Genomic DNA, 22,134 nt, shown 5'->3' on the forward strand with positions numbered 1-22,134 from the left:
CACACCATTGTCATTCCCACCTTGTATGTGTGCCCTGTCTGCTCAGTAATCAGTAAGTTCTAATCACATGACAGAACGACATGACCATAACATGATAATAAAATGCTGAAATGGCTTCCCAGCCCACATGCTTTCACTTGGTTTCAATCGCTTTTGCCATAATTAATAATTGATACTGTTTGAAATGTTAAGGACATTTTAGAAGGCATCCTCTATTTTTAAGCTGGCTATTTGATCTGAGTGCTTCAGATGAGGTTGAGTTTTGTGTTCCACAGTTGTGTCGGTTTGAATCTGTTTTTGAGCCAGCTTTCCCGGAAACTGTTTGTGCTGTCCCGCCTTCATCTATAGAAACGTTTTGTAATGTTCGACCAGTCGTCAACAAGACTGTTCATGCCTCCCAACCTGTGGCTGTGAAGACTGTTCGTCTTCCTGTGATCATCCCCGAGCATACCTGTCCACCTGTTCCTGTTCCCAAGGCGGCTATGGTCCAGCCATTTCCTGCACCCAAACCAGTTCCTCGGGTGGGGACAGCTGATGTCCAGCCGTCACTTGGTTCGTCTGCCCTAACCTGGGCAGGTTTATATTATTGCTCAGGATGTCGGACGTTACCTATGTTAATAAAAACAAAATGTATACAGTTTTATATGCAAGGCAAGATGGTGAACAAACAATCCAGTTGGACTTCCACTAGGCTACTTAACCCTCTCAGGCTCAAATTAAGTTTTTTGTTGCTAATGCAAGTCCTGCAGTGGTACTTCTGAGTAAAAAAAACTCATAAAATATGTATGTGGGGTACTCAGGTTGTTAGTTTTTAACTGTTGCAAATCGGCAACACCTGCCTTGAGAGGGTTAATAATGTAATGGTGTATGGTATTGATGTGGGTATGGAATAAGACTGGGCTGACTATTAAAACCACATCACTTTAAAAAATGAATGTATAAAACCTGTCATGAAAGTGAAGCAGAGTGATTCCCATGTTGCAGGTGGTTACTCACCATCCTGTGTACTCATATTTTATCTTCATGCTGCACAGGGTACGTGCCACAAGATGGGCACAACAGACTTCAGTCTTGCTAGTAGCAGTGAACTTGATTAGGTGATGTGCAAAAAGAACTAGAGTCACATATAGTATTTTCTTGCTGAGGACTTTTCTGCACCCACACAACCACAAATATAAAATGTAATTACCTTATGAACTTTATCCACAAAACAAATGTACAACTTTCAATCAAGAAATTGTTACATCTAAGTTCTTGTGGGTTACTTATACACAGCAGTCATGTCTGCATAAGCCTGAGTGAGAGCAGGAAGACAAAGACTATAATTTGCAGAACAAATAAAAGGAAGACATAAACAAGGGGTCGGTGTCTGTAGTTAAGACTTGCTGTACACACCGCTGAGGTTAACTGGTTATAGTTTTCATATGTCCACAAGTCCACAATGGCCTGTTTTGGTCTACGTAATGTAAATTTTGCCAACCTAGCCACAAACCTATCTGAAACCCTACGCCTTAGCTTACGCCATAATCTATCGTACTGTTTGCTAGAAATGTAACCACACACATTGCAGACACAGCATGTAATGACTATTATTGGCACGTTCAGTACCTTCATTTCCTCCTATGCATTCCTCCTTCAAATTGACAAGAAGAGAATAGATCTAATGGAAAAAAACACTTGCTGTGTGCATTTGGAAGCAGTGCTCTAATTTTGTCCTGGGTTAAAAAATGCAGCACACCTGTTTCTTTACACTGCTGCACTTTCACCCTGAGACCGCCCACAATTGAAGTCGCAACACCAGTTTCAGGCCTAAAACACTCAGTAGTCTTTCCTAAACAGGTTTCTGAATAACTGAATAACTTTATTAATCTAGGATATTATTGATCTACAACAAACTGACAGGCAAATATTGCCTTTTTAAGTCCAGATCATGCCAGTTTTTACCACCATTTTAAGAATAATCCTGCACAGAAGCTCAGAGATGTACAAACACACAGAGTGAGATGTTGCATCTGTTTAGGAGCTTGAGTTTGTGGAAAGAAATTTGCAAAACAACACATGACACTTAACAAAGTCTTGGCTTCTGGTTTTAACTTCTTATGTTCCCTATTAGCACGTTTTCTCCACTATTGACTAAATGGCGACCCCTATCGTTTAGGACAATACTGCAGCGGCTTCTTACACCTTGGATGACAGCATCTGTGTGGCGACAGCGAGGCTCTGAGCGAAGCGACCACTGCAGAGGGTATATTTGAAGCTTCAGGCTGTTTTCTTGAAACAGAAGAAATGGTTGCTGAGATACCCAGAAACAAACAAATCATTGTATCATTGAGTATGTCTTGATAATGATTCTTAATTATAGAAGTTCTGACAAGCTGGGAATGTGTGTTGTTTTAATAATCACACACAAACCATAAAAGTCTTTATAAAGCTGACATTTTTTTATTTACCTTGTATTCAAATCATAAACTTATTTTCCTCATACTTCAGCTTCAAAGGTTTTTGCTGACGTCATGGTCACATATTGAATAAGAGCATCAATGAGACAAAAGCAAAATGTTCACAATAGTTAAATAACTTCATTCCTTCGATCAGCTGGCCCAGATTCACATGCCCCTCCTCTTCACTCAATCTTCCAGCCTGATGAAAGCAGCGAGCGTGTCAAGAAGAGAAAACACAAAGTTCAGTCACAAAGAGTTGGATGTGAGCACAGGTTCAAGACAAACAAGGATTTGGGACACATTAATCACACTTTCAGTTCTTGCTTTTGTTTCCTCCTCATTCAAAGTACAGCAGAAAAATACTGACTGACTACTTCAGCTCAGTGACGCAGATCCCCTCTGGATCAGAAATTAACCCTTGACTGATGTGCGTGTTAAGACCAATTAAAGTCCAAAGTCAAACAATTTAAACTCCTAATCAAGTTAATGACTGTTAAGAGGGGGGATTGACCAGATAACACCTTTTCTTCTCTTCAGACATCAAGCGCTTGTTCTGGTTAAATATTATCAGAGGAGCTGACTGAAGAGACAGGGGGGCTTGTACAGAGGGGCATAAAAGAACCTCCTTTTCTCCGCAAAATGCATCGGCACCCTAACCCTCCCACAGACAGAAAAGAGTTGTAGTCTCGCCTGAGTGTTTGCCCACATAAACTCAGTGGGATTAGTCACTCTGTTTGTTCGTGACAACACTGCACCAATGTAAAGTAGCCCCGAAACCTTGGCCTGAGGCCCGTCTGAATTTTAAGTGACCAGTTTCCCCACTTGTGCGTCCCTGCACATCTCCCTCCTTTTTTCCTCTCTCCCGTTTCCACCCTGTTGCTCTTCAGGCCTTGCTTGTTTCTGGAGGAACGTACACATATCAAGGGCCTCCTTTCACTCCCGAGGTCCAGGAACGATATTTCTTATTTCACCAACTTGCAGGACAATCCCGCCCACTGTCACCTCGTAGCTCTATATAAGACAGGGAAAAGGACCTGATGATAAGAAGTCGGTCTCAAGACAAGCCCAGCCATGCAGTGTAAAGTCCTCGCCTATGTTGTCCTCCTGACTCTGATAAAGCATGGTGAGTATTATGGATGTTTACAGAGGCGGCACTGATCTTACTCTGGCTGATGACAAGGTATGAGGTGGGCTACCTCAGGTGGGCTATATGTGAATCTTTTAGTATGGATGGTGCACATTAAAGACAGAAAGAAGTGTTAGACATTGTGAGCATCCACCTGACCTTTATGTTGTGTTGATTCCTGGATTAAGTTACAGTGTATGTAACGGAGCGATATGACAGTATGTGAAGTGAGACATGAGTGATTTTTAATATTCATGTAGCTTTTGTTGTTTTCTTTATAGGCCAGTGTGGCCAGTCCTGCCTAATTTGGCTGTTGGGTTTATAATGTCTGGTGAAGTTCAGCCGCTTATTAAGTGGAAGTGGCACAGTATTAACAGCCCATCAGACACAATGCATCACAGCTTAACTTCTAGAAAATATGTAATATAAACCTGGTAATGCAGTATAAGTCTCTCTCCACCATGTGGAACTTGAAGTGACATCAGTGAGTATAAACGAAAAATAACCTCTTCCTCTTTAGTGCATCAGCACGAAGTTTGCTATTAACTGATTCGATGTGCTTTTCAAAAATAGGCTGTCAAAAGCGTCAACAGTACAGTTTGACCTCCATTCTTAGGTTTCTTGTTAATCTGCTTTGATCGACCCGTCATTTAGCGAGAAGCGTAAATAAGCGCTTCATGCTGATGGAAATTTTTCCACCGCTTTGTGTTACACCTGCCAAGAAGTGTTTATTGTACTAGTTACTAATTAAGCTGATTGGATGGCCGGACCTGTCTTAAAGGCCTTGTATTTGCACTGAATCAATAAAGTGTAGTCAGATTACTGATTTACTCTCAGGGATGAAAAGAAAGAATGTATTCACTGTTCATTCAATTTAAATCAACAAACTGGACAAGTGTTATTTGTCCAGCCTTAGACAGCTATTTGCTTTACGGTTTTACTTTGTTCTCACAGCTTTCTAATGACATTTATTACATAATTAAGTCAAACACATTAGAAAGACAATTTTGTATCTTCCACATGTTTGTGCCCTGGGTTATTTTTGCTTTTAAAAGACCTCAAATGGTTCTGTTTTGCATCAGCAAAAACAGGAAAATGCCATAAGGTCATGTAACCGGTTCGTCAGTCAGTTTCGTGGCAACGTTTCCAGTTGTAAGAGGAAGATTGTGATATTTCTTCTTTCTAAAGAAGAAGTTGTTTCACAAATGTTACACGACAAGAGTTAAACAAAAAAACAACCCAATAACTCAAGAAGTCACGGCACTTCTTACCAAGTGCACTGGAAACCTTTATTGAATATGTAACAACTTTTGATCATAACATAGTTTTTTTTTGGTGGTGGGGGGGGGGGGGGGGGGGGGGGGGTCCTGAAATGCAGACCCAACCACACAAAAAAGGGCACATTGCATCTTACAAGCCCTCATTTGACAGTTGAAGTAAGGAGCCTTAATGAGTTCTATTCGTTTTTTTCCGTCCATCTCTTTCTACTTTCAGTGTCTTCGAGTGAAATTCAGGCCAGTCCAAATACAAACGCAACCCTCCCCTGCAACGTGACGCTCTCTGCTGAGGGGGACAACATAAACCAGTCTCTGATCGCAGTCAGCTGGATAAAAAATGGCTCTGAAATTGCCTCATTTGGAAAAGCAGCAACGCAAATAAAGGAAGGCTTCAGCTGGGACAACGCTGACTTCGTCAATGGGGACTTCTCGCTGGTCGTCCTCAAAGCCAGTCTTGACCTGCAGGGGATGTATGAATGCACCATCAGCTACAACTTTACTATTCTGCACAACAGTAACGTTACATTTAGTATCGTCGGTACGTCTTGTTTCTGTTCTCGTGGTTTTGATTCCTTTTTCTCACCTATGATCACATCTGAATCTAAAAATTAAGCTCAACTCCATTTCTTCTTCTCCCCCCACCCCCTTCAGCATCTCCCACTCTCTCAGTTCCTCATCAGTGGGTGGTGCTGGAAACTAAGACCCAGCTTAAATGCCATGCAGACGGTTTCTACCCTCCTCCTGTCTCTTTTTCCTGGACCAGAGCGGGAGAAGTGATTCAACCTCCCTACCAGGTTGAGGTTGAACTGACCCCAGATGGGTACTACAGGGCTGTGGGCAACCTGACCTTCTATCCTTCCCATGAGGACCAGAATGTGACCTTTGGTTGCAAAGTCTCACACAGTGGAAACTATCAAGAGCTGGATTTTCAGCTCAGTATCACCCGTGAGTCACTGAGAGTCACTGTTTCCATATTAGTGGCCTTACTGCCTCATGGCCTGTCAGTATTTCTCACAGTACTTCTAATATTACATCCTCTATCACTCCATAACGTCACTTCTGTTCTTTAAATCCTTTAATCTGATGAAGCCTGTGACAAAGCCACAAGCTTTTTTAAAAATACTTTCTTCGCCCTTCTTCAGGTCCTTCCACTCTTAGGCTTTCTGTCCTGCCGACAACCTCCAAAAACTCTCCTCTTACTCTTTACTGTGACGTGGAGAGTTTCTACCCAGAGGAAGTGTCTGTGTCCTGGTATCAAAATGGCACAACCCTCCCTGACCTGCCTGTCACTGAGCAGAAACCAGATGGGAGTTACAGAACCAGACGCTACTATACTTTAAGCCCCGAGCAGAGGGCACAGCGTGGCAAGGTGGAGTGTGCCATGAACCAGCCTGGTTTAGTGAATCCCGTCAGTAGCTCAGCATACCTGGACAAGCTGGATCCTCAGAGTATGACCCAGTTTTTGATTGTGCAATTCACAAGATCATAATGAAGTAACACAATGCTTTGACTAAAAAAAGGTACCAGAGAAACAACTCTGGCTGCCTAAGAAAAGGATTGCTTGGATTATTTTCTTACTGCCAGTCCTTCTTTGAATCATCTGATAAATATCTCTCTCTGCTTCCTCTTAGATGAGGCCCCAGTGCTGAATAAATCGGCCAAAGCAGCCGTGGCTATGATGTGCATCTCTATAGTGCTGGTCTTCCTGCTTTGCTTTGGCTTTTCTTGGAGGAGAAGAGATGGTGAGTCAGAGCTCACCACGCATCAACTGCAGCAGGAGATTTGTGATACTCATTTTTGTCCTTTGTGACTAAGAAGGAACTAAGTTTGTACAAAACCTTTAGAGAGGAGGAAGTTGTAGTTTTTTTATTCTCGGAAAATACACATACTCGAGAAAAGCCTTGAAAAAGTTCTGAATAATAAGAGCGTGACTTCACGTTTGTCATTTTCTCCCACTGTAGTTTCCATGTAAGCTTCATCTTTACAGAAAAGCTAAAATCGTTACAACACAACAGCGCCCCCTATTGAATTCTGATTTTTATCAAAAGAGGTCTACCGACACCAAAGAGTTGAATCTGTTGATCTGAATGCTGTGTTTTCACCACTCATCCAAATTTCTGGGATTTCCTTACGCGAATGATTGTGCTTGCATGAAGACATGTTAATCCACTGATGTTCACTATGGCATTATTCACCTTACTCCAAGTGTGGAGCTGTGGATAAGGAATTTAAAGGCATATTTGTATGTGAATATATCACCTTCTCTCTCTCTCTCTCTCTCTCAGTGTCTCTTATTTTATAATTGCTTGTGACCCTGCTCAGAGAAACAGAAATCGCTCAGCGTGTCGGGGATCATCCTCCCTCCCCGAGTGATAGTAGGTCAAAAGGGGAGGGTGTCGCTGAGCATTGAAGGCAGGAGGGTGGACCGGGTGCAGACCGCATGGTTTCTCAATGACACCCCTATTTTTGACAACTCCCTTGCAGGTAGGATGCGTCGCATTCTCCTTTTTGTTCTGTGATCCAGCTGTTACACTTATTGTTTGAATGAAGGAATTAATTTACACATATTTAAAGCACAGCAGAATCAATCTTTAAAGCAATTTTTGGTGATGGAAGCTGGTTGTTTAGGGAACCGGGGAAATGAAATGCAAGTGTTGGTGCTACACATGTTGGATTTTTCTCGCAAACACCCTTTAACGTCCTCTGTTTCCCCCTCTTTAACACGCTGATTCTGCTAACAATTGACCACCTGACACTCACAGGGACTTCCAAAGCTAACTTTAACTGCCTCTGTAACCCCCTAATCACCATCCATCTACCCTATGGTCTAACTCTCACCTCCCCAGTGTCAGAGAAAGGTCCTCTGCTGCCCTCCAGAGGTGAAATGGGTTACTACAAGCTGCACACTCAGGGGCCGCTGCACTCGTCCAAAAACGGCACTCAACAGCTGATCTCCTCGCTCACCTTCATCCCCAAGATTTCAATCCACAAGGGTGCTGTGTTTAAGTGCCAGGTGTCCTACATAGGCAAGGACAAGATCGTGGAGGAGAGGGTGTCGGAGAAGTTCACTGTTCTGTGTAAGAACATGTTTTTTTTTCTATTATTCAGTTTATTTTGTAATTCCTGCAGCTGAATCTCTTGTATGTTTTGTTGCCCAGCTCCTCCTGAGGTGTCAGAAATACAGCTGGCAGAAACACAAAGAGACTCGGGTAATTCAAGAATACTATCCTTTTGTATTCCATATTTAAAGTTAACCTGTTTGCAGGAGGCTACCATTGATGACATTTCCATCTTCCAGATGTCATCAGCCTGACAGTCCGAGCGTCCCATTTCCATCCAGACGTCATCACTTTCCGGTGGTTCTGCCAGGGCGGTGAGCTCAGCCCCGTGGCGTCCCAGGCATCGTCCTCCCCTCGGCCCAATTCAGAGGGATTCTTTTCAGCCTACAGCCAGTGTAAACTTCCCCGCACTGAACTGGAGAAAGGAGCAACTAAAGTGTGGGTTAGCATCCACCACATTGCCCTGAAGCAGCCCATCACCCGGGAGACCAGAGGTAAGAATGAGGGATGAGGAGGGAATGGGGGAAATGTTGAAAAATCAAAGATTAATTTTTTATTTTGATCCCAAACAGGATTCATCAGGAGGCCGTGCGTGTCTGAAATTGTCAGCTCCACCATTTCGCAAGATCAAACTCTGGGATGTGAAATCACAGATTTCTACCCTCCGAACATTTCAGTGACTTGGCTTAGATTCAGGGAGGGAGAGCAAGATGATGGAGAGGAGGAGGTGTTAGAGGGAGGAGAGATATGGGGCCCCATACAGACTGAACCCAGACGCTACAGGGCGACAGCCACTCTGAAGAGAAGGGCAACAAATCAGGAGAAAATCGACAAAAGAGGAGGGATTATTTGTAGAGTGAGGCACTGTTCCCTACAGGATCCTGTTGAGAAACACTGGAGAAATGCTGACATTGGTAGGACTGACTGATGCACTTTTACCTGCTTTTTAAACTGCACGATTAAAGTCTCAAGGATGTTCCAACGGTAACTATCTGTATCCCTTGTTCCTCAGTCGCTCCATCCATTCCTCCATCAATCTCAGTCTGCTGGAGCAGCGAAGGCATTGGTGTGTTCTCCCTCTTGTTGAAGGGAGGTCACCCAAAGGCCAAGTTACAGTGGTCAGCAGGTGGACCCACACTCTTGCCACTGGTGTCCAATGAGACGGAGGAGATCGGAGATGACGGACAAAGAGAAATGAAAAGCGTGTGTGCCCTGGAGATGTCCACAAGCCTACCGAGTCAGACAAACGAACCGCTGAAGAGACAAACAAATGGATATGCAATAAGTACTGAGATACATAAATATCTACACGTAAAAGGAGATAGATAGATAGATAGATAGATAGATAGATAGATAGATAGATAGATAGATAGATAGATAGATAGATAGATAGATAGATAGATAGATAGATAGATAGGACAAATTCAGTTGTAACCTTTCTTAGAGTCAAAGATGGTATAAAATACAGATGGAACCCACTGGTTTCTGATGGTTTTCAGTTTAAAACTACACCCACACTGGCTAATGATCTGGGACTGACAGCTCATTAGACAATGAGCTTTTCATATCATAGATAATCCTCCATATTGTGACCAAAATATACGAAACAGACTCAATTTTATTCTTTTTGCCATGCAACTGTCGCCATCTGCTGGCCGTCGGATAGAATGCAGTTTACATACACCTGGAAAGCTGAGAGTCTGAATGCTTTCTACTGTCTATGGTCTTGTAGACTAAACGTGGAATGCTATCCCCTAGGATTGTTTTTAAAGGAAAATAAACACTTAAGGAAATCTTTCTTTGGTGTGCATTAAAATGTCCACTTTCATTTTACAAGCGAGGGTGATTGTAAGAGAGCAAAAATATACAGCTCTGTATGTGTTTTTTTTTTTTAACTTTCATCACTTTTCAGAAACAAAAGCGGCAGTCACAGACCCCGACATCGAAGGAATACAGTACATCGACGAAAACGTGGATGAGGAGAATAACGCCATAGACAGGGACGAGGACTCGACGTCAGACGTGGTCGAGGACGGAGAGAAGGACGGAGAGGGCGACCCGAGCGCGCTGCACATCAATAAGGTCAACTTGAGCAGGGTTGTCAAAGAAAACGAGACGGCACGTCTGAGAGTCTGCGTGGAGATCACGCACCCTGCTCTCAAGCTTCCTGTTTACCGGACATGGACAGGTGAACACTTAAGCCCTCCTCCTGTTGAAGTAACCCCAGTAAGGCCAGAAAATCACTTATCGAGTACTTGCTGTTATCTATCCGTGCAGGAAAAGGCTAATTCGATCACATGGAGTAGGGGAGAGTTTTTCTCATGTTTTGCTCTTTTCCTCTTCCAGAGCCCAATGAGGAGAATTCATCCACTGCATGAAAGTCCTGCACCAGTCTATTTCTATTATAATGTATCTAACATTTATTCCCTCAGGAAATATGAACTATTACTGATGTTTTTAGGATATCCAACAGTTTATGATGTGATCGTGCATTTATTTATGTTCTTAGTCTATTCTTACTCTGACATCCTTTTATTTTTTTCCTTCCTGCTTATTTTTACAATTTTTTTTTTTTACAAATAATGTTACAACAGTAATTGATTGGCTTTAATCTGCGTTTTGAAATAAAAGCTAAATATTCTAGTCTTTCAAGGCTCTCGTGATAATGAGTTATTAGAAAAGGTTACTGCAGCAAGCCTTATGCAAAGGAGATATCTGTTGTTGGTCAACCGACGTAACGGAAATTACTTCTCGTTTTAAAAGGCACTTCTGCTTTTGACGCTGGGGTTTTCTTTTTTGTTTTTTTACTCTCCACTCTTGACCACAGGAGCACCGCCTCCGCAGTGCTGCGAGGAGGAGGTGTTGCGCGGCTGAGCCCAATAAATATATGACTTCTTATTTCTTTAGCTTGCAGCTTCTGCCTTTCAGTTCATAGAGCAGCTACTTCTGCTATAAATATGTTAACAACCTCCCCGTAGATACTGCAGCGCACCGTTTGAGTTCTTTGATTGTAAAAATAACGGTTATCTTACTTCCACCTCTTCCATGTTGTAGAAATTGCATATTATTTCCTACATATAAAAACATAAACAGCTGCTTAACTACCATGAGAAATTGTTCTATATAAAAATAACAGAGCCCTAAAATTTGCCCCAGAGTTACAAACCAAATGAAAAGTGACAATAATTGTGACTTTGTGAGCATTTGATTCGATGGTGACAGTATGAAGGGCTAAAAACATTTTCACTAAGAGATATCTGCTTAATAATGGAACTTAGAGGTGAGTCACGTCCAATGGCTCAATGACGTCACTGGAAATAAGGTATTTTTTAAGAAGCTAAAATCAGATGAAACCAAATTTGGGACATGCTATTTTTTAATGCCAATGTGACTCATTCGTGCTCAGTTGACCTGACTCTACAGTGTGTCATGAGGGGGGGAGGTGGGGGGGGGGGGGGGGGGGGGGCTGGTGGTTTGGAACAGGCCACCTTCACACCCCCAGATGTTTTTTTGTTGGTTTTTCAGCTGACTCATGTCGCATCAGCTGGGGCTATTTCTGAAACTTTGCACAGCTCTCTATGTACCCATAAAAGGCATTGTATTATTATCCTTCATATGCAGCAGCACTCAGCAACAACTGGCTGGTGAAGTCGATGCACAAAAAGAAGATTCATAAAGTCAAGAAGCTATCTTCAGAAATATTTTATTGCTCGTGCATATGCCTTATGATTTTTTTTTGTAACTTGTGAAAATAATAACGCTGTCTTGGTTTATGGGTCTCTTTGAATTGTTTCTAATTCAGTCAAAAAGTATCCTCTGTGTTCCATTTCATTAATGTATTCATGCAAACAATAAAGATGTGCTTATTTATGTGGCGGTCTCAGTCATTTAATCATGAATGCGTGTTCTCAGGTGGATCCTGGCAGCGCCGTTTCAGAGCAGCGCTTCGGTATCTGTCACAAAGTTTTACGAACTTTTTTTTTCCTGTAGCCATGCTCATTATTCACATCCGCAAAGTCTGCAACGCGTCTTCTTGTGTCAACGTGTGAATGTGTGTTTTAATCTGTCTCTTCCTCATTATCATACCCCGGACATATGTCAGTTCTAGGGGGAGGAAGTGAACGGCCACTAACAGCTGATGTGTTTCCATCCTGGACGCGCTTGGCTGCAACTTTTTGTTGACTTTCTGCCTGGTTGCAAAGACCGCTTAGGGGGAGAAAACTAAAGTGACACGGTGCTTTGGTTTGTCCATGATTTTTTTTTTTTTAATAACGAGAACGTCACGTCAGATGGTCAGAGAGTGACCGAGGAGGAAGCGTAAGGATGGACCCTGAAAGTCCCGTGTCCCGCATGGAGAGAACTTTGTGGACAGTCTGGGTGAGAAGCCGTCATCATTTCAATCCAAACCTGTAACGAAAGGAAAGATTTGTGTTTTAAACTTTTAAGTCCGTCAAACGTGGATGTAAATAGTCTCTCTTCCTGTGTGTCAGTGGGTCTCTCTCTCTCCACGCATATCCGCCTACGTTATAGCAATGTCTCTGCTTACCCCCTCCCTTTTTCGGGGAGAGGGAGAGAGAGAGGGGGAGGGAGAGAGGTGATGTCTATGAATCAGTGGCATGTTCACGTCCAAGACAAAGAAGTCTTCTCCATGTTTTATTTGAACCTGGACAGGTTCAAATAAACCTGGACAGGTTGGAACAGCTTCTCTGTTTTAGACAGAAGCCTTTATTAACTGCTGAAACCTTTTCTTTCAAAGTGCACATTAACCTGCTGGATGCTGACTGAGAGATTATGATTATAAATCACAGCAGACGTTTGAGATCTGATTGCTCTGTTGGTCATCAGCTGGAGACTGTCTGCAGTTCTTTCTGAGAAATGATCCTTGTAATATGTGCGCTCCTTGCAGTTGCAGCATTAGTGAGATTCCTCACAGTGCATCCCAGAGCGCAATGACTGTTTGAGACTGTTATTACACAGGAGTCAGTCTGACAAACAGGAAACGCAGGTGTACCATTTACTGGGTTTAAATTTCAGAGTCCTGCTGTTATTGTTGTTCACTTCTGCTTAGGGTGCACTGATTTATGTTTCCTGTTTGGGGATTTTGTTTGTTTGGGGTTTTTTTGGTTTTTTTTCATCTATCACAGCCATAGACTTTGGAATGAGCTGTCTCCCCATGTTAGGATGTCCCGCTGGTTGCCTGTTTTTTTAAAACACATGTTGAAACTAATTTAAACTACTTGGCTTTTAACCCACAATGATAGTGCTGTGTTCTTACTTTGTCTTCATCACTGTTTTTTATTGTTTTATTGCTGTGTCATGCTTTGCTGCTTCATACAGCACTTCATGAAACTCCTTTTGTTTTTTTTAAGTTAGATTAAAATATAATTGGATTGGATGTTTAATTATTTCACATTTCTGGTAGTGATGAACCCACTTCAACTAATTACAGTTCCCATGACATCCACAAACAAATTCAGCTCCATTCGTCTCTTTATTTTGGACTCACATCTGCTTTTAAACCACTCTCACTTCTCGCCTCAACCTGCTTTTCAGACTTGGCAGGTAGTTATTGTCACAGTTTAGTCGCCTGACAGCTGGTCTCAATAGCCAGTGTCACACTTAGTGATATACAATGAAAACAAACAGTTTCAAAGCCTGTTTCACCAGTTCGAGCAGGTGACCCATATTCTGGAGGCTCGAGTCTCCTTTCTGGTGCTTGGGTTTGAGTCTGCTTACTCACACTCCTTCTCCCCACTTCTGAGTGTATTGTGTGCACTTCTGTGTCCAATAAAGGACAAGATGCCCACAAACAAATCTTAATACAATCAAACTACTTGCTGGTGAACAGTGTGTTCACCAGCAAGTAGTTGGTGAACAGTGTGCACCAGCTACAACGGACAAATATGGGGAAGTTGGAGATAAAAGAAACAGCTAAACAAAGAAAATATCCAACTTGAGATCATCAAAAATAGTTGAAATAAATGCAGATGTTTCTCAGCGTAAACTAAATGCTTTATGTTTGCCATGTTGTATTTATAAAATGTTTGTGTTTTGGTCAATCCTGTAAAGAATGGACCATGATTTTTATTTTATTATTTTAACAGGAGTGTTTGTTGGACATCTTAACAAATGAAACAAAAATAATACAAATAATTCTTATTCTCATTTTTATGCAATTCCTTCATTTGTTTGTTTGTTTGTTTGTTTGTTTGTTTGTTTGTTTGTTTGTTTGTTTGTTTGTTTGTTTGTTTGTTTTTTGGGGGTGGGCACAGACAGGGTTAAAGTCTATTACATTGAATTTTTTTTTTACTTTAATACATCAGAAGCTAATGTAACTTATAATTAATGAAGTCAGGATTCCATGGAGGCCGGTCAGGTTCTTCCTGTTTATTGCTGTGTTTTGTGCATGGGAGTATTGTGGTGCTGAAACAGGAAAAGACTTCCCTGAAGTTTCTACAAAGCTGGAAAGATAAATAGCCAATGTGTAAATAGCCTTGAATGCAGTGACACTAAGAGTCTTTAAATGCTACTTGTGCATCTTTAAAAAAAAACAAAAAAACATGGGCTATACAAACTGCCTGGAATGACTGAAAATAAATCAATGCGGGAAAACAAATATACTCACACTTTTGTCTTTTGTTGGATTTTATTGATGCTGCAAAATAAAGTGTTACATAATGCAAATTTCTTTTTCTTTCCTTTTTTTTTCTCAGTACTACATAACTGGAGCTGTAAACAGATTCATCAGGCCACAGCCCACTGACACTGTCAACAATGACCCAAACACAAATCAGGAATCTGCAGCTGAAATCAAGCACCCTCCCTCTGACTCAACAGAGGGTGACAGTAGCAGAGAAGGTGTCGAGGAGGAGCAGCTTGTCGCAACATCCTCTCTGCTGAGCTCGTCTCGCCCCGTTGTCGAATGGGAACTTTGCACCACAGAAATCGAGTTAGGGGTTGAAGAAGAAAACATGCAGTACAAATCCCAGCTGAGAAAAGTCGACGAGAGCAAAGAGGATGGTGAGGGCAAGAGAGAGGACAAGACAGGAAATGATTCAAGAGCAAAAGAAGACAAACGACAGACGATGGAGATCGAAAAAATGCCCACTTGTGCAGGACTTGCAGGGCCTGGAAATGATGAACATGAACATGCCGCTTCTGGACCCCAAAATTTTTCCGAGGTTGCAACATGCCAAGAAACAACTGAGGAGGAGACTGATGCTGAGAATCCAACGGTGAGATTAGGGTTGCCCGGTGATCATCCAACAAAGGAGGAAAAAATAAAAGAAACCCAAGTAAAAGGAGAAAAGGATCAAACGCATAATAAAGAGAAGGAAGACCTTGAAGCAGAAGACTCTGAGAGAAAAGAAGAAGATGATGATAAACTGTGCAGTGAAGATGAGCGAGAGTTAAAAGCAGAAAACACTGAGGTAAAAGCATGCATAGCTGCAGGTATAAGTCCAGATGATATGGATCACATGCAGAAAGGAGAGTTAGAGGTACAGGAGCATGATGCAGTGTTATTGGATGATCATTCAGGAAGGGAGGAACTTGTTAAAGAAACCCGACTGAAGGAAGAAAATGCTAAACCAGATCATGAAAAGGAACAAGATTCAGTAGCAGAAGCCACTGAAGTAACAGAGGAATATAACAACATGCACTGTGATGATGACAATTTGGTAGCAGAAAACAATGCGTTCAAAGTATCCATGACAAAAAGTCCAAAAGAGGAGGATTACGTACACGAAGGGGAAGAAGAGGTACAAAAGATTGATGCGGTGACACCAGATCATCAGCCAAGAGAGGACCAAATTATCAAAGACACCCAAATAAAGGAAGAAGATGATACACTTCATCATGAAGAAGAGCAAGATTTAGAAGCAGACACAGAGATAAACATGTGCAGTATCAAAGATATAAGTCCAGAAGATCAGGCTCATACGTACGAAGGAGAGGCAGAGGTACAGAAGAATGATGCAGTGACACTGGATGATCATCCAAAAGAGGATAAAATTACTGAAGAAACTCGATTAGAAGAAGAAGATGATAAAATGCAGCATGAAGATGAACAAGATTTGGAAGCAGAAGACACTGAGATAAAAGTGTGCATAACTACAGATATTAGTCCAGTAGTGGATGATCACAAGCAGGAAACAGAAGCAGATTTACAGAAAACTGATAAAGCGACACTGGATGAACATCCAAGAGAGGATGAAAGCAAAGAAACTCAATTAGAGGAAGAAGATGATGAACTGCAGCATGAAGATGAACAAGATTTAGGGCCAGAAACCGTTGAGGCAGCAGAGGACAATGATAAAACCGACACTGAGGTGAAAGTGTGCATAGGTACAGATATAAGTCCAGAAGAGGAGGCAGCGGTACAGAAAAATGATGTAATGACACTGGAAGATCATCCAATGACAGATAACATTAAAGAAACTGAGTTAAAGGAAGAAGATGATAAAATGCAGCATGAAGATGAACAATGTTTGGAAGCAGAAGACACTGAGATAAAAGTGTGCATAACTACAGATATTAGTCCAGTACTGGATGATCACAAGCAGGAAACAGAAGCAGATTTACACAAAACTGATAAAGCGACACTGGATGAACATCCAAGAGAGGATGAAACTAAAGACACTCAATTAGAGGAAGAAGATGATAAACTGCAGCATGAAGATGAACAAGATTTGGAAGCAGAAGACACTGAAGTACCAGAAGAAGATGAAAAAACAGACTATGATGAACAGCAGTTAGGAGCAGAGGGCACTGAGGTCCAACTGTGCAAAACTACAGATATAAGTCCAGTACTGGATGATCACAAGCAGGAAACAGAGGCTGAGTTACAGAAACCTGATACAGCGACACTGGATGATCATCCAATAGAAGATGAAATGTTCAAAGAAGACAACTTAAAGGGAGAAGATGAAAAAACAGATCATGCAGATTTGGAAGCAGAAGACACTGAGATAAAAGCGTGCATTAGCACAAGTTTAAGTCCCGATGATGATGATGATAACCATCGCCTGCAGGAAATAGAGTCTGAAGAACAGCCGAATGAAGCAGTGACACTGGATGAACATCCAAGAGAGGATGAAACCAAAGAAACCCAGTTAGAGGAAGAGGATGATAAACTACAGCATGAAGATGAACAAGATTTAGAAGCAGAAGACACTGAAGTACCAGAAGAAGATGATAAAACAGACTATGAAGATGAACAGCAGTTAGGAGCAGAGGGCACTGAGGTGGAACTGTGCATAACTACAGATATAAGTCCAGTACTGGATGATCACAAGCAGGAAACAGAGGCTGAGTTACAGAAAACTGATGCAGCGACACTGGATGATCATCCAAGAGAGGATGAAAGCAAAGAAACTCAATTAGAGGAAGAAGATGATGAACTGCAGCATGAAGATGAACAAGATTTGGAAGCAGAAGACACTGAGATAAAAGCGTGCATTAGCACAAGTTTAAGTCCCGATGATGATGATGATAACCATCGCCTGCAGGAAATAGAGTCTGAAGAACAGCAGAATGATGCAGTGACACTGGATGAACATACAAGAGAGGATGAAAACAAAGAAACTCAATTAGAGGAAGAAGATGATGAACTGCAGCATGAAGATGAACAAGATTTAGAAGCAGAAGACACTGAAGTACCAGAAGAAGATGATAAAACAGACTATGAAGATGACCAGCAGTTAGGAGCCGAGGGCACTGAGGTGGAACTTTGCATAACTACAGATATAAGTCCAGTACTGGATGACCACAAGCAGGAAACGGAGGCTGAGTTACAGAAAAGTGATACAGCGACACTGGATGATCATCCAAGAGAGGATGAAAGCAAAGAAACTCAATTAGAGGAAGAAGATGATGAACTGCAGCATGAAGATGAACAAGATTTAGGGCCAGAAACCGTTGAGGCCGCAGAGGACAATGATAAAACCGACACTGAGGTGAAAGTGTGCATAGGTACAGATATAAGTCCAGAAGAGGAGGCAGCGGTACAGAAAAATTATGTAATGACACTGGAAGATCATCCAATGACAGATAACATTAAAGAAACTGAGTTAAAGGAAGAAGATGATAAAAGGCAGCATGAAGATAATCAAGTTTTAGAATCAGAAGCCTGTGATGTTATGCTACAGCTGGACTCCCAAAATGTAATCAAGTCAGAGGAGAAAACAAGTCAAGCTGAAAATCAGCTCTCAGCTTTTGGAGACAAGCCAGATACATCAGTGGATATGCTCACTGTTATCACAAAATCTTATGCAATGACTCATAGCAGTGAAAATGATAACGGTGAGAAAGAGAAGTGGGTTGAGACAGAGCGGCCTGCCGTCAACGAGACAACAGAAGTGCCAGAAGACACTGAAGGAGAAAATCTTTTAACTGAATATGATTTATCCGGTAAAGAAGCTGCACTGAAGACTGCTTCACAGCTGCACACAGCTGGATTCACAGATAAATACGAGGAGGATATGAGAGTCCCAGGAGTGCAGACCAAAACTAGGCAGACCGGTGTGACAGTAACAGATATTTCAGCAGAAGAGAGACTCATTGATCAAGACCAAGAAAAAGAGGAGAGCGTCTCCAGTGAATCCTACACCGGAGAATTTTACAACGAAATTATAGATTCAAGCACCTCAGTTACAGTAAAGCCCAAAGGCGAGACGACGCAGGAAACGGACGAAGAATTTAAAAACACTCTCCCAGGGATCAGTGAAGGCCAGTGTGCCGTGCTGCAGGAACTAAATACTCCAACGTGTGAGGAAATTCAAGAGGGAGTTTCCAAATATAACAATGAGCTTCAGGGGGCCGGTGAAAATACAACACAAAGGTTCCTGGAAGCAGGAGATTGTGAGGAAATCCCGGCAACTCAATTACCAGAAGAGGTGGAGAGCAGAGATCAGGAGAGCCTTGAAAACAGTGGCTGCAGGACTGGAGCTGACTATTTACTGCTGAAGGAGTCCATGGAAGAGAAACAAGAAAGCAAAGAAGAGACTGAGACGAGCTTTGGTTTGTTTGTGGAGGAGCACGAAGGAACACCGGACCTTGAACTAGAGGCAGAGAGAAAGCTTGTTGAAGGAGTAATTCAAGAATCGGGACTTGACAAAGAAGAAGGAAAATTACTGACAAGTTCAATGAAGACAGAGGTGACTGGAACACATGTTGGTTTAGTGGACGAGACTGAAAGGAGATCAGAAGGGCTGCATGATGGTGGCAGAGGATCTACAGGAGGTGAAACAAGAGAAGCGGTTGCAGCAGCAGAAGTGGTTGGATTCGTCATTCAGGAGTCAGTAGCAGCCATAAAGTTGGATCAAAGCATCAGCAGGCCGTTAAGTTTACAAGAAGACACGAGTGAGTATGGGTTTGTGAGACCCTTAGCTGAAACTGAGCCTATATCAGTTGATGATAGCTCTGTTGAAATGCAAGATAAAGCCACTGAAAGAGAAGGAAGGGGTTGTGAAGATGAAGAGGAGGAAGCAGAAAATGGAATCCAGACCTTAAATGAAATGGATCTACAGATAACTAAAGAAACTGCAGGTGAGCTAATCACAGAAATAGGAGACAAAGAGATTCCTCTGAATGCAGAATTGGAAATATCTCAACACTCTGAGACTCAGGAGATAAACAATCAGTCGCCACACAGAGCACTTGAGATAAGTGAGACACAAATAATAGTAGCTGAAACAACTGACGAGCCCAGACCAGAGGATTTGCCAGTGACGTCATCAGAGGGAAAAGGTGGTTCAGTCAGTGGACATCAAGACGTAATTGATGAAGAAATCCTTGACTTGTGGATTGAGGCGGTGATGTCAGAGGACACTGATGAGATTAAACAAGAAGAGCCCAAGCCAGGGCAGCTATTGGACACCAAAACAGACACTTTAAATGAGGGTGAAATATCAACAGAGAATGAGAAAGTGTCACTAGCAGAGGCCATTAGTAGGGAATCTGAGGCAGTAAGTGACACAGAAATGTCTTCATCAACTGTGGAGTCTGGATTTTTGGACCAGTTTCTCAGCGAATCGTGTATTCAGAGTAGTGAGACTCAGCTGCTGAAATCAACGAGCACTGACTCACTCCAGGGGATCCATGAGCTGGTGGCTAGCGTGTCCACAGACATCTTTGGTGTTATCGCACAGCCTCAAACTCAGGACTTACTGACAGAGGAATCAGCCGAGACAGAGAAAGAATCGGTCGCTGATATAGAAGCTCAATCACATCTGAACCAGGAATCTCAAGAAAAAGCAGAAGAAAGAGCTGAAACATTAGAGAATGAAAGTGGATCAGAGAAAGCGTATGAGGATGTTGAAGAAGCAGATGTAACAACAATGACAACACAGAGCTCTCCTTCGCATGACAAGAAGGTAGAAGCTGAGGAGGAGCATCTTGAGGTAACCGCGTCTGATTCTTCAGATGAACTCAAACCCGCTGAGTCTGAAGAATCTGAAAGCGACTCACAAAGTGAACCTGAGAAGGACACACTGAACTTGTCCTCACTGAATAGACCACAGCCTGCACATTCTTTCTTATTCCCTGTGCTAAACGAGGCCCAGGTAGCCGAAGAGCCAACAATCAAATATGAGAATAAGGTATTGTTTCTATATGGCATAAAAAAAAAATTTCATTAAAATCAAACAATGTTCATAACAGACATTTGGGGCATTACAGGTGGATGGCCCTGTGCTGGACTTTGCTGTGCAAAGGTCACGAATTGCTGTTAAGAACCCTCGTGTAAGACCACCTAAAAATCCCCGCTCCCTGCTCCATATGCCCTCGGAGGAACCCACACCCACAACTACACCATCTTCACGTTTGCCGGTCAAACTCCCTGGAGGTGTGCCTTTAGGAGGCATAGGTATTGGAATAAAACTCCCTGGTAGGTCACTCATGATACATGAATCACAGTATCTTAGTCTTGATAGTCTATTAAGACTTTCTCTGGTCTTTATATCCTGTTATTTTCACAACTTCCAAATAATTTCACACGTTTGCTTTTCTTAGGGCTCGGTGCTGGATTTCCTGTTTTAAAAAAGACACAGCGGGCAGTGAGAGATGAAAATACCCAGGAAACAGTGTCACAGGTACTGCTAAGAGTGTTTAAATACCTTTTTTTCCCTCTTAAGTTAAGATATATATACATGTGTGTGTCATTAAAATGACGGAATTACCACAGGAACCTGAAACAAAGCCAGAGGAGAAGAACGACGCTCCCCCACAGGAGGAGGAGGAGGCACCGAAGAAGCCTAAATGGATGCCACCAAAACATCCCGGGTAAGGATGGTAACAGGGGGGGGCAGTCACCAGAAAAGACATGTCCTGTTTCTGACTTTTTAAAAATTTATTTATTTATTTTTCTTCTGTGTCCACAGAGGATTTGGAAATCCCCTGATGGCAGAGCTAAAGACCAAACTGAAGAAAACACCAAAGGAGTGAGAAGTTCAATGGTTGCGTGCAAATACCTGAATGTAATATACATATGGTTTTATTTTTGTGTACCGAGAAATTGTTCTTTATGTCCCCTACTTGTTCAGTGTAATTTGTAAAATAAAGATAAACTTTCTTGCATGAAAACAGTGTTGATACCATTAATCTCAATTAAAAAAAACAAAAACAAAACAAAGAAACACGAGTTCCCTTGTATGAGCAGTCAAGAAAACATTTCTTCTCCAAACTGTTCAACCTGAGTTGCCATTCTAATAAACTCATTTCTAACCCCCACTCTATTTGTTTTCCTAAATGTCTATTCAAACATGGTAGAACAGTTTGAATTGACATACCTATTATGCACGGTGTAGAAAACTAAAGGGGAATCTAAAAAGAAACCAATCAGAGAGCTGTGCATAAACCTCCTGGAGCAGTGGTATCAAACATAATGTCTGGAAGCCAAAATCGCCACAACAAAGACTTCAATGCAGCCCACTGGATGACTTTTATTAAGTTGTACAACTTTTCCTACTGATAAAGAGCTTCCTCCGCAGTATTACACTAAAGTAATCAGGTGATACATTTAATCGTTTAAATGACAGGGAAGTTCCTTATACTATAAAAATGTATGTGTTTTTACAGTGTGTCCATGGTTAAAAAGGAATTAAATGACAGAAGCAGTTAAATGCTATTATATAATCATACAGACATTTCTGTTTTTTGTTTTTGTTTTTTTGTTTGTTTGTTTGTTTTTTTTTGGGGGGGGGGGGGGTGTTTTTTGGTTTTTTTTACAGTGG

The 22,134-nt window shown here is 41.9% G+C and overlaps 2 protein-coding genes across 4 annotated transcripts; both read left to right on the forward strand.

The window, feature by feature from the left end:
- Positions 1-3,322: 3,322 nt before the first annotated feature.
- On the forward strand, positions 3,323-11,336 carry si:ch211-180a12.2 (hemicentin-1). Of its 3 annotated transcripts, none has more exons than XM_087845460.1 (13): positions 3,323-3,564; positions 5,062-5,382; positions 5,496-5,789; positions 5,987-6,292; positions 6,476-6,586; positions 7,167-7,328; positions 7,607-7,921; positions 8,003-8,053; positions 8,143-8,397; positions 8,476-8,817; positions 8,916-9,188; positions 9,816-10,091; positions 10,250-11,336. In XM_087845460.1, the coding sequence occupies exons 1-13, from the start codon at positions 3,513-3,515 to the stop codon at positions 10,279-10,281; spliced, it is 2,790 nt and encodes a 929-aa protein (XP_087701586.1). In that variant the 5' UTR covers positions 3,323-3,512; the 3' UTR covers positions 10,282-11,336. The 3 variants fall into 3 exon arrangements, with proteins under 3 accessions (XP_087701586.1, XP_087701587.1, XP_087701588.1); XM_087845461.1 differs by having other exon boundaries at positions 7,691-7,921; XM_087845462.1 differs by lacking the exon at positions 5,496-5,789.
- Positions 11,337-12,030: 694 nt separating this feature from the next.
- Positions 12,031-21,649, forward strand: si:ch211-136m16.8 (uncharacterized). The gene is made up of 6 exons (XM_087845459.1): positions 12,031-12,280; positions 14,617-20,502; positions 20,582-20,789; positions 20,915-20,994; positions 21,087-21,184; positions 21,283-21,649. Exons 1-6 carry the CDS (start codon positions 12,227-12,229, stop codon positions 21,344-21,346), a joined length of 6,390 nt encoding a protein of 2,129 aa, XP_087701585.1. The 5' UTR covers positions 12,031-12,226; the 3' UTR covers positions 21,347-21,649.
- The last annotated feature ends 485 nt before the right edge of the window (positions 21,650-22,134 follow it).

The sequence above is a fragment of the Neolamprologus brichardi genome, chromosome 8 (genome assembly GCF_056152115.1).
Source record: "Neolamprologus brichardi isolate AB-2024 chromosome 8, ASM5615211v1, whole genome shotgun sequence".
Lineage (NCBI taxonomy): Eukaryota > Metazoa > Chordata > Actinopteri > Cichliformes > Cichlidae > Neolamprologus > Neolamprologus brichardi.